The following is a 12,021-nucleotide window of genomic DNA, read 5'->3' as shown; positions in this document are numbered from 1 at the left end:
CACTTAAAAGAGAGCAACAGACTCACCACAGTGTTACAGTGAGAGGCAGTGCTACAGCACACTTAAGTGTCGTCAACAGATGCACTTATGGACGCAATTTACTTTGCATCACAAAGCAATCAAGCTCAGAGGGCAAACCCACTAATATAGCAGAAGCACTACAAAGGCCCAAAAATAGAAACAACAGAATGAATTCAATGGCGCTAAAGCTGCTCATGTAGTGCTGTTCCTGTCGTGAGTCATAAGTGTTAGTTTTGTGTCTTGATGACGCGGGTGGATGTGTGGGAGACACTAGAGGAGGGTGGGCGTGTGGGGGCAGCAGATGTGACACTTGTTTTCCCCAGACTCTTGTCATCCACTCAGCCTCAGTTTCATTCAGCTGGTCGTTGCTACGATACAACATGGGAGATGGCATTCGAACTGAACATGTAAACAAATGCACAAAAGCTGGGTTGTTTTTTTTCACGTTCGTACACATCCTCTGAACTCTTTTCTGTCTCTGAAACAACTATTCACATGGAGTTAGTTTGGAGTTAAGATGTGTAATGGAGGGGTTAACATAAATCATAAAGAAGCAATGTTCGTCATGTTTCTAACAGCAGACTGTCCTGTCAAAAGAAGAGGATCATGAGAAATAGACAATATTTGGTCAATCAGGCTCTCAAAATGAATTTGTCTGTTGTGGAAAAAGAGGGACACAGAGTTTGTGAAATGTTTTAAACATGAAGCTCCATGCACACTACCTCTGGTATTTCCCTTGGCATTTCCAAAGTTGAGGGCCATTCAGTCTGGAAGAGTATGCAAACAACTGTTCTAAAAACAACAATTACATAACCAGACAGAGGAAAACGGTTTCCAAGCTCATGTGTCAGATTGCACTGTGGTTGAAAACGTCAACCAAAGAAACGATGGAAAATCTACAGAAGGGAGTTTTAAATGTTGAAATATAAATACATTGCACTCAAAACGTTTTTTTAAATTAATTAACTGAAATAAAATGTATCTATATCGTCGAATTAAATAGGCCTGGAATCAATATCTGAATTTGAAAAACAACCAGCTCTGTCTGCCTTCCAATACTTTACTGTTTGTTCAGTTCTATCTATAGAAATACACCTTTGAGAAACATGTTTTGTCATTTGTCAAATGACACTTTTTACAGTTTGTGCTTCTTGACAGCAGTGCAAACCATTTCCCACACAAACCTCACCTTTGACCTGGGAATGCCAAAATAGGATTATAACGTTTTAAGACATGACTTCCTGTTCAATAGGAATAGCTGCCAAAGACAAAATTCGCTCCCCTGGTTATGCTTCATCAAGCTGAAGTGGAATTGACACATTCACAAAGTTTCTGTCAAAACTAATACTTTATAAAGACAGCACACATCTTTTCCCCCTCTATGAAGGGAAAGAATAAAAAAAAACAATTCCTTGATCATACAGCGTCAGGCAACAAAAAGAGACATTGATAAAAAGCTCAAACTACAGGAGATGGAAGAGCCATGTGGACCAGTCAGTATGATGGACACTCTACCTGGTGGCGTGTTTCCTGCTTCGCTGCCAGTTATTACAGAGCAGAATCTTGGCTGACGCTTTCACCTTGTGTGGTGGGAATGGATCTAGCCAATCTCCACAGGTCCTGCTGAGGAAGCACTTTTGCAGATGGGGCAATGTTTTTGTCCTGAAAGTCACAAAGTTAGCCTCAAATATTGCTGAGTCATGGCTGAAGTCAAATCCAAACCATAAAACATTAACTTTAAGCCCTTGACCAAATGCAACACCATTTTCAACACAAGTAAAGTCCAGTAAACCGAAGTAACGAATGATGCTGGCTATGCTAGCAGTGTAGCTCTGTTGGTTGCCATGTTGGTCCGATTATCCGTCCCCCATGTTGGCTATCTGTCAACAATTATTTGATGGATTTCAGACATTTAAGCTTTGTGTAAATGTCCTAAGTTAAATATTAGATTAATTGAAAGACATTTGGTTCCTCGGGCACACAAAATAGATTCTGACTGTCTACCTAGGAATCATCGGGCACCATCATCAGAAAAATAAAGTTATATTAGGGAATTTCAAAAACCTGAGAGATGCTGGAAGAATGTATCTATTTATTAGTATGAAATGCTAACGGCCAAATCCATAATAATAAACAATTTAAAACTAATTGTCGCGATAAGCCATAACATTATATTCAAAAGGTTATCCTCTATGTGGATGGTTTAGATGGATGGCAGGTGTTTTTAGTGTACATCATGGAATATAGCTTTCAAAGATTTAAGTATAATTAGCTTCACACTCACTAAGTTTTATTATTAAAGCGTTTAGTTGTGTCAGCTCTCAACTAATATTAACCATGATGTGTTTAAAGCAGATCGTAAACAGCTGGAGGGACCCTCCTGCAGCTACCAATTCTTGAACCAGATTGTGAAGTATTTCAAGATGAAAATGTGTCAATGTCACTTTGTACTAAAGGCCTGTATTTATAGTTTAACAGAGCCTCATTTTGACAATGAGCCCTATTAATTGAGCTCTCCAGACATCTCCCTGTATCTAAAATAGATAGGGAGTCCAACGTGGAGGTGAAGAGGGACAAAGTAGGCCAAGGACTCTCACAAAAAATAGACTGTGGCTCACTAAGGGGCCTGATTATCTTGGGAAAGAACAGGAAATGGGAAACAATGTGGGTTAACTATAAGCCTGTCTTAAACCCAAGAGCGCAAAGAAAAGACTTGCACGCTCACAAGTACTCAAAATAACACTTACAGTTTTGCACGATCCATACTTCCTGGTATTGCACAGCACACTCAGCAGAGGCGGTGTGCAGAGCATTAAATGGCTTTAACACAAAGACATGCTCAGCTGATCATCATGAACAACATTATTTCTATTTTCTGTTATAATTAAAAGCTGCAATTAAACTTTGAGGGTCAAAGAATAATTAGGAAACACTTGATATGTTTACATTTCTCCACAAACTTCAACATTGATACTCTAGGCCTGCCAACTTGCAAAACTATCGCTAATTTTCAACTATACTTTCAAAGATACTGGTGTTAAACTGAAAAAAATATATTTCAGTTAATTCCAATATCACTGAATGGAGAAAGTGATTAAAATAACTGAGCCAATCAAGTTGATAGTTTAATGATGACAGTTATCAAATAAGTAGACCAAATACTAAACCAAAGATATCAGATTAAACATGCCTTGAACAATAAATAGTATAAACGTATTGCAGTCAAGGGTGATGAATTGAGTTGTACTAGAAGAATATTTAACAGGGCATCAGAGTCACCAAATACTTCCACAAAAAGGTTGGGCTTCAACGTTTCAAGGTTTTAGGCTTCAACTTTCCAAGAAGTTCCCATTAAATTTCTTTAAATAATTGTTAACAAATAAGATGACTGAGCATTTCTGAGATTTTTTATAAACTTTTTATAATACAACATGAATGTCACACCAAAATGAAGCTGAAAAAAAAAAAAAAGATCACAATGGTGGTTTCATGTTAATGTGTCAGTTTTTAAAAGTATTCTCAACAATAAAGAGTGTGTCGAATGTTCGGAGTTCGGAGTGAGTGATGTCATCTTCAGGGAGGAAATCTTTTCCAGTTGGATGAGTGACTTTACTCTAAACGTTCTCTTTTGGACAAAACTTTAACTAAGCAACTTTAAAATGGCCTTTATAGCTGACGTAATATGAACACTAAACTTTTGCCTCTGTTTTACTTGAGTTACAGGCACAAAGACAGAGAGTCAAAATGTGTGTTGGATATTCTCATAAATCTTGAAATAAAATTGACTCTGATAATCCTGAAGGATCAGCAAACAGCACCAAGTAAAGTCCAGGTGAGCAAATGTCCAGGCTCTGAATCTCTTAGATTCTATAGATTTTATCATTCATTGTATGGTTATGTTATATTTTCAGGCGGGTTCAATAGAGGACAAACTCGACCAATAAAATATTTTCAGTCAGTGTGGTATTAGAGTCTCCTTCAGTGTTTCAGATATGTTGCTGATATATAGTTGAGTCAAGTGATTGGCTTAATTCTTTTCACTGTGTAATTGTTTCTAAATGATGTATGTTAACGTGTATAAGAGGTGTAGGGAGACATCTGCTGGACAGTTTGGAGTAGTGTTTTTAATTTGTTTGTCTAAATGCTCACAGCAGAAATTAAAATAATCTGATCTCATTTAACTAATCATATATTTTGTGTGCTCCATCAGAAAACCCATCAACCAAAACCCAAATCAACGCCTAGCAGACATCTTTAATGATCATTTACTGCTGCAGCAATGTGGATACATTTCTCACCAGCTTTAATAATAACATTCACAATCAAATGTACATACATATGATTTGAGGATTTACATGGAGAAAAGATGAAAACATGTGCAACTATGCTCGTAGGTAGAAATGCTGAATCACTTTAAACCCACATATTTCAGTGCATTTGGTTAGTTCATAGCCGCAGAAAAAACAGCAACAAACCAAAGTAAAATCAATTTAAGAAAAAAAAAACTCCTGTTGATCTTAAACGACACCCTCTGTTTCTCCCTTATCAAAAATACATCGGTGACTTTTAGAAAGGCGTGCAGCAATGTTTCATTATATTAAATGATATCTTGAATCTGGCTCCCTGCAGAGTCATTTTGCAAACAAGACAATATGACACATTGGGCCATTAAAGTCTTACTTATTATTTGTACTCATTTAAATGCATTGATCTGGTGAATTCTTGCATACAGTTTATAGATTTTTTTTTGTCACTGAAATATAACCTATTAGGCAGTTTTCATAAAAAAGAATATTCAAATAGTACTATCTACGAGGCGATTCGTGTGTGTATTTGAGTAGGTTTATGTTCATTATGCATAGCTTTTTAAGTTCACTTTCTTAATGTGAAGCAAATTTCAGTCTACCCATAACTTGTCATTGCCGTGTATTAAGAGGAATGAATTTAAGGCGAACATTACCGGTAACATCACTCTGCCTGCAGCTTTAAGAAATGTGGGTCAGTTAAAATGCAGTGAACAGCAGAAATATGCAGCTGCTGTATCATTTAAAAAATCCCAAAGCAGCACTATCCCTGACCTAAAAGTATTTAAGGAAACAGTTTAAAGCCTTAAAAGATATGGGGGGGAGGGGGAACAGATAAAGAATTCTGATAAAAATGTCCTTAGATAAAAGGGCGTGATGTGACAAAATATTCTAAAATGGCTTTAGCATGAATCATGAAGTGTAGGCATAGTTTTCCCTCTGGTTCATAGCCGTGCCTTTGGTGTCAGACTTCGGGTGATGAGTTTGTCGAAGTGTGTGTAGTACTTGTTCGGAGAGCAGACCCTGTACTGATGGTTTAACTTTAAAGTTTTTACTCAGCTAACAGGACAGCCAGTAGTTCAGGGTAGTTTGGTGTCCCCCAACCTGTGACAGGGTCCCACGACGGTGAAGCACAGAAACCTTTGCCCTGAACTGTTTCGTCCAGACAGCCCAGGTGGCAGCCTTCAGTCACCTGGAGACAAGGAGGCAAGCTGCAGCAGTTAGGAAATAGAGCTGAGAACTTGAGGAGCATAGACACCAAAACAGTTCACACAACAGGTGACTAAACTGCAGATGCCTTCAGAAGAAATATGGATTCTCAAATATGAGTTTGTTGTCAAATTTTAAAATGCATATATTTGTAATTCTTTTTGACACTAGCAAAGGTGATGAATTCATTATGTTTCAGCATGCATGTCTGTCCACAAACAGGAACTTACAGTTATGTTAAAAAAGAAATCACAAAATTCTCCCCAAAAAAAGCTGAAACCCAGGTCAAATGACAACACTGAATCCAAAGACGAGACTTTCGACAATAACTTGACTTACGTCAAACATGGCCTGTCCTCGGAGTTTGTAGAGACGAGGGTTGAGGAAGCCCAGAGCCGGCAGACCCTTTAGCAGCCGCTGATCATTGATGAGAGACAGCATCCCTCCAACCACAGGGGTGGACGCCTGGAGGGGGAGATCAGAGATATGATGAAGCTTTAAAACACTGAGCAATTAAAACAGAGTATACACACATATCAGTAACAGTGTTTTGACAGTGAAACTGTGACACAGAGAAGACCGCTGAACTGCCGTTGATTCTACATAAGATCGCCTTTTTTGGAGAGAGTAATTTACCCCCCCAAAATGTAATGGACCTAAGATTCAATTAAAACTCATGGAATGAAGATCCTGCTCTCTGGATTTTGGAGTCTTAAGGGAATGCTCTTTTTAATTTTAACTAATTATCTAGTTTATAAAGGAAATATTTTTAAAAAACTACAGATTGCAGGAATTAAAGAAAAAAAGTTAAACTCACAACTCGATTCAATTAAAGCTGAATTACATGCTTGTTTAACTATTTAAATAAATGATTTATCTATAAGAACCTGTTTTGCTACTGCTTATTTTAAATAAAGACCTGTGAGCACCAGCGGAGACAACACTTATTAGTTACCCCAGGGGAAAAAAACATTCAAAAAACATATTTTGAGTCTTGTTTATGTTCACATTTCATTGTGCACAACTTGGTATTTTCAGAATATTATAGTAAAGTAGTACTCGCTAAAACACATTTTACTTGACTAGAATTGACTATCAAATTTTTTATTTTTTTTTAACCTTACTGTTTGATAATGAATTTAGAAATATTTTACCGAGGTCCCGGACACCCACGGGGTTGGTATTCTGTTGAAGACCACCCAGTAGTTATCAGACAGGGCGGCCAGGTCTGGGTAGGCCCTGCCGCTGGTATTATAGTACGACTGAGGAGGGAGCGTTGCTGCTACAGTCTTCAGATATGCCTCCACTGCACTGACCTGTGGAAACACAAGCACACAGTATGAATCAAACTGTATTTCTCGAGCATTAAAGGTGAGGATGGTCTGGCTATGTTACCTGGTAGTCAGGCATCTTGAAGACATTGCTGAAGCCTCCTCCACTGATGTAATCGGTCACCTCATACGTGACCTTAAACGGGTTCTTAAATGAGGTTCCTCCTACTGTGGTAACAAAAGGGCTGGGAACAAGAAACAGGTCATCAAATATTAGATGTTCTGTACGCTTAAAAAGGCTAAAGTGCTTCATGAGGAGGGTCAGAAGGATTGATAAACTTCAGTCAGTTTCAGCAAGCTGGAGCTGTATAAAGTTGTCTAATTTACCTCGAAGCAGGGAAACTTGGCCTGAAGGAGTTTTGACCCCCTCCCGAATGTTTGCAGCCTGCACCACTGTCACCTGAAAATGGAGCAAGGTCACAGACAGCAATGGCTGCAGATCAAACAACAGACTAAAGATGATACACGTGGTGATAATCAAGCTTTAAAACCCTCAGTGACCCCTGATGAAAATGACTGAAAATGCTACGGGCCAAAAGGGAATTCTTCATACAAGTTTTCTGCGGGGAGCGGATAGCAAAGTGGTTATGTACGGAGTGAGATTGTGTTCTGACAACAAGAAAGGAGCAAGCTGTAGAAACATGCAGCTCACAGTTCTGCTTTTGATGAAGAATTCATTTTTGCCGTGAACTCTCCTGGAAACAGGAACTTTTTCACGTACTGGCCGGTTTAAACTGGATTATATAGTGAAACAGGAACTAGGAGAGGTAACGACATGTGACTGAATGTCACACAAAAATGTGACTTGTATGTTGCATTGACGAGCAGATGTTTCTAAAGACAGCAGTCCAAATATGCAGACAAAAACATTCAATGTTAGCTTATTGTTATATTTAGATCCATATCATACATGAGGTGTTTGAACACATGGATGACAGTTTGAACGAAAAACAATATTGATGGTGTTTGTGTTCTCACTGACCAGAAGCAAAGAGCAGAGAGATTCCTCGGACGCCCGCCTTCATAAACTCTGTATTAATACGCATCATGTACGCAGTAGACAGGCTGTCTTCATCGTCTCCATAACTGACAGTGTGAACCCATGGCAGCTGAGACATGTTGCTTAGCAACATCATCCACTGGAGGAAAGGCTCTTGGGACTCATGGCGACCTGAAGAACACAATTGGCAACTTTTTTTGTTATGACCCATTGCAAGAACTTCTAAGCTGTTAACCACCTAATAGGCTTATATTTATTCAACTAAAAACAATTTGCCTCAATGTAATTATGATCAGATAAATAAGAAAATGTAACCAATATTTTTTTTTTTAAATTGAAAACAAGACATTACTGCCGGCTCACTCTCGCACACAGACCTGGATTAGTGAAGAACCAAGTGGAGATGTTTGCCCCTGTGCTCATGATGTACTCGATATCCAAACTGGCCTCCAGACCAGCCTTCCCTGCTCCCTGCGTGCCAACAACCCGGTCCACCTGGGAGTGATGCTGGAAGTTCCGGCCATACATGCTCATGAACTCTGACAGGTCTGCAGCGCTGTAGTACTGCTCCAAAAACTACAACAGAAAACAGCTCGCTATGAGTGACAAAGTCATGGTGAAAACACTGATGTTTTTTAATGGTTTTTGGATATGACTGATTTAAAAACGGTGTCAGTTTGTGAAGCACCCTTAGATGACAGTCTATGCTAGAATTAATTGACAGTGTGTACCAAATTTTACACTTTTTAAAAAAACGTATCCATTAAAGGAAGTAGATTTCTGCTGTTCCTTGCATATTTTATGCATAATATAGCTTATACTACATTTTGGTCCTGGCTAATTCAGTAAGTAGAGCATGCGCCCCATGTGTAGTGGCTTATTCCTCGCTGCAGAGGCCCCTTGGTTTGATTCCAGTCTGTTGTCATTGCTTCACGTCACCCTCACCTTCCTGTATTTCCTGTCTTACTGCAGCTGCCTTGTGCAATGAAGGCAAACGGCCAAACAAAAATCTTTAAATCAAAAATGTTTCATGCAAGCTGAAAAGCTCCTCCCACACGAATAACGTGTGAATGTTTATCCTCTATAATCAGTCAGGCTCCAGGAATTAGTGTTTGTGCTAACGTACACAAGCCTTAGCAGCAACACTTGCGTGTTTCATGATGAACTGATTCGGACATAGTCACACCTGAGCCACAGCCTGGCTGTTGTTCTGAGCTGTCCCCACATCAGTTGCTGTCATGTTGTAACGCGTCCTTAAGACAGCAGGAGTCACTCCCAGGTGCAGCCCTTCCTTAGACCGTCTTCCTCTGATGAGGTCCTGGCCTTTAGGAGGGAGGCGATGAAGCCCTCCAACTGTAAGAGCAAATACAAAAGTACATTTCAATCCAGCTAACTCAGTGCAGACGCCATTTAATATATGCAGATTAAGACATTGGTTCTCACCAAAGTCCAGGTGCTGGTGAACATCATCATGAACAAAGTATGGGGCTGAAGACCTCACTACAGTTTGGCCATCTCTGGTGTAACGGTGGAACTTGCTACCTGAGAGCAGTGTCTCTGCAACCCTGAAGACACAAGTCGACAAATACAACCACAACATGAATGTCTACATTTCCACTGGCATACAAATTGGTACAAGAATTGAAGAAAAAATATCTGGTATGCAAATCTGATTCAACTCCAAGTAATTCACTGTTTAAAGACAATCTGCAAGTAATATTGGTAATGGAGTCATCGTGGTGAGTTGTTCTTTTCTTCCAGATCTGATAAGCTTGACCTACATTCATGAGTTTCCAAACCGAGTAGCTGAAAGTCAATTTGATTTTCACAAATAACCACAGAAAGAGGAACAGTCTTGTAAGATTAGAGCATGGTCTTTGTGTGGTTCAAACACAGCAAAGTGAAGACAAAAAAAGGACCTTTTTCTTTTGACATAACTGTGTCAAGTGTAAGCAAGAATAGCTGTTGCGTAATCAGAACAAAAGTTGCTGAATAGATATGCTTACTCTGCAGTCATGGTGCACTGTAAAAAGTCCTGAGTGTGAACAGTAAGGCAGTTTGTAATCCCATGACTCTGCAGCCAACGACGCACCACCTTCAGGGTCAGCTCAGACGGACGCACAAGGGAGGAGACTTCCTCCAGGGTCAGGTGTTTACCTGTGGAGGACAATCAAGACATTGTCAATAAGTGGATTTTTAATCTTTCAAATCAGAGCAGGTCAATTCTTATTACTGTGATATGCAAAGGACAAGAAAGAGAACAAACAAAATAAAAACAAACAGATTATTCCTGTGTAACAAGATTTTTGTGATACAAAATTAGCATGGTTACTTGATGACAATCAGCAAATACCAGATCAAGCCATACCATATTGTGCTGAGTCAGGGTCTGAAACCAGTCTGAGTGTTTTCTCCAGCAGATCAACATTTTGCTGCTTCAGGGCAAAGGTGAGCTCCAGCTCCTCCGTGGGGTCGACCCGGCCAACATGAGTCCAGTCCTCCGGTATCCTGAGGATTTATCATCTCTTATTGAATAACTCTTTACTTAAGCAAACACTTCAATGCACTGATTGGTTCCTTGTTTTTAGCAGTTTGATCACCTTGGAGCAACCCCTTAATAACATAAATGTTTGAGTGTTTGTCCTGCCCTTCACCAGAAACAGCCACAGATGAACAGCACACATCAAAAGTCAGAGAAACCCAAATTATTCGTCCAGAATGATAACGTTCAAATCTAAATAAAAATTATTTTTTTGACAAACTAGAGCTCCACACATCAAATAAAAAAAAAAGTTAAAAAAGCAACTCCAGAACTGCTTACACTCAGGCACCTTGAAGGAAAGACAATGTATGAGATTTCTCCTTAAATAAGCCACACAAAAAAAGACATGACTTTATTTAAAAATAAAATTAAATGCAGAGAGGTGCTGACATGATTTAATAATATCTAAGGAAAGGACTTTTAAAGTGGATCTACTCACAGGACATCTTGGTCATATTCCAGATATCCACTCCACACCAATGAGCACAATAACAAGCAGAGGGAGAAGGTCAGCCTGCAGAATGACATAAAAGGGGAAGAATATTTATATTAATTATATTTTTACAAGCGCAAAGGTTCTCAAAGCAACATGAATGTAACCAGGAAATGCTTATAAAGCATTTCTTAACTAAATGAGTTGTTTAATGGTTACAAAACTAATAAGTCTCAATGTGACTTAGCTTAGTACGAGGACAAATATCTCGAGCATATCTTGAGACGCAGATAGACACAAAAGCAGTCTGCTAACCTGACTTTTATGACAACAACACTTGTTATTTATAGTGGGCTTGACTTCATGTCAGCACTTTAACCTGTTATGTTAGCTGACAGCTATCTAGGTCATAACAACCATGAAGAAACAAAGAACAAACAGGTGCGATTCAATAAAACAGGTCTGCAGTTACTTTCATCATTGAGTCCCCTTTGTCTGTATAAAAACATAAAACTATAAAGTAAAACTCACAGTGTTTTCATCGTGTCCTCGGCTCCTACAGCTGACTAAACTCGGTTGTTTGAGGCTGATCTAGAGCAAAGACATCGAGGTCACGTGACATGGTTTCACGTGACTTTGCTTTTCCTTTTTTCCCCGCCGGAATCAAATGTTTTGAAACGTCAAAATAATATTTATAATTATGCAAAATCTTTAACAAGTAATTTTTATACTAAAACAATGAATTTAAATAATACTTATCTTCTATAAAAGTGATGTCTGAGAATAGTCATTTTCTTAACCATGTGAAACCATGTCTTGTTCCTAACATACTGAGTGCAGCATCGACTAGAAATAAAATTGTCAATGTAAAACACAAACCAGAAAAATCTAAACCTTCAGTGTTAAATGTCTCCTTTTTTAATTATATTATATGGATGCCGTATTTGTAGTATATATTTTTTAATATCTGCGTGCATCTTTTTCTGTTACGCATGTAAAATGCTGAATTCCCTATAGGAATTTTGGGCATCCATTTTTATCATTATCATATCGTATTGACTTTGTCTGTCATTGTGACTCAGAGATACTCCCAGTATCTAGTGGTCCAACCAAGTCTTTGGTTTATCTACGTGACTAAATGGGTTTGAGAGAAAACTGTAATATTTCATTTTGCATTAAGT

General features: G+C 38.7%; 1 protein-coding gene across 2 annotated transcripts; it reads right to left on the bottom strand.

Moving 5' to 3' along the window:
• Positions 1–4,307: 4,307 nt before the first annotated feature.
• tpp1 (tripeptidyl peptidase I) lies at positions 4,308–11,461 on the bottom strand (the record flags this gene model as incomplete). Of its 2 annotated transcripts, XM_079369333.1 has the most annotated exons (13): positions 4,308–5,517; positions 5,874–5,999; positions 6,689–6,850; positions 6,930–7,050; positions 7,193–7,265; positions 7,848–8,036; positions 8,243–8,441; positions 9,052–9,218; positions 9,309–9,430; positions 9,872–10,022; positions 10,234–10,373; positions 10,847–10,921; positions 11,372–11,461. In XM_079369333.1, the coding sequence occupies 13 exons, from the start codon at positions 11,380–11,382 to the stop codon at positions 5,377–5,379; spliced, it is 1,677 nt and encodes a 558-aa protein (XP_079225459.1). In that variant the 3' UTR covers positions 4,308–5,376. The 2 variants fall into 2 exon arrangements, with proteins under 2 accessions (XP_079225459.1, XP_079225458.1); XM_079369332.1 differs by lacking the exon at positions 11,372–11,461 and having other exon boundaries at positions 10,847–10,935.
• Between the last annotated feature and the right edge of the window lie 560 nt (positions 11,462–12,021).

The sequence above is a fragment of the Symphodus melops genome (assembly GCF_947650265.1).
Source record: "Symphodus melops genome assembly, chromosome: 19".
NCBI lineage: Eukaryota > Metazoa > Chordata > Actinopteri > Labriformes > Labridae > Symphodus > Symphodus melops.
This window is presented reverse-complemented; position numbering and strand designations above follow the sequence as displayed.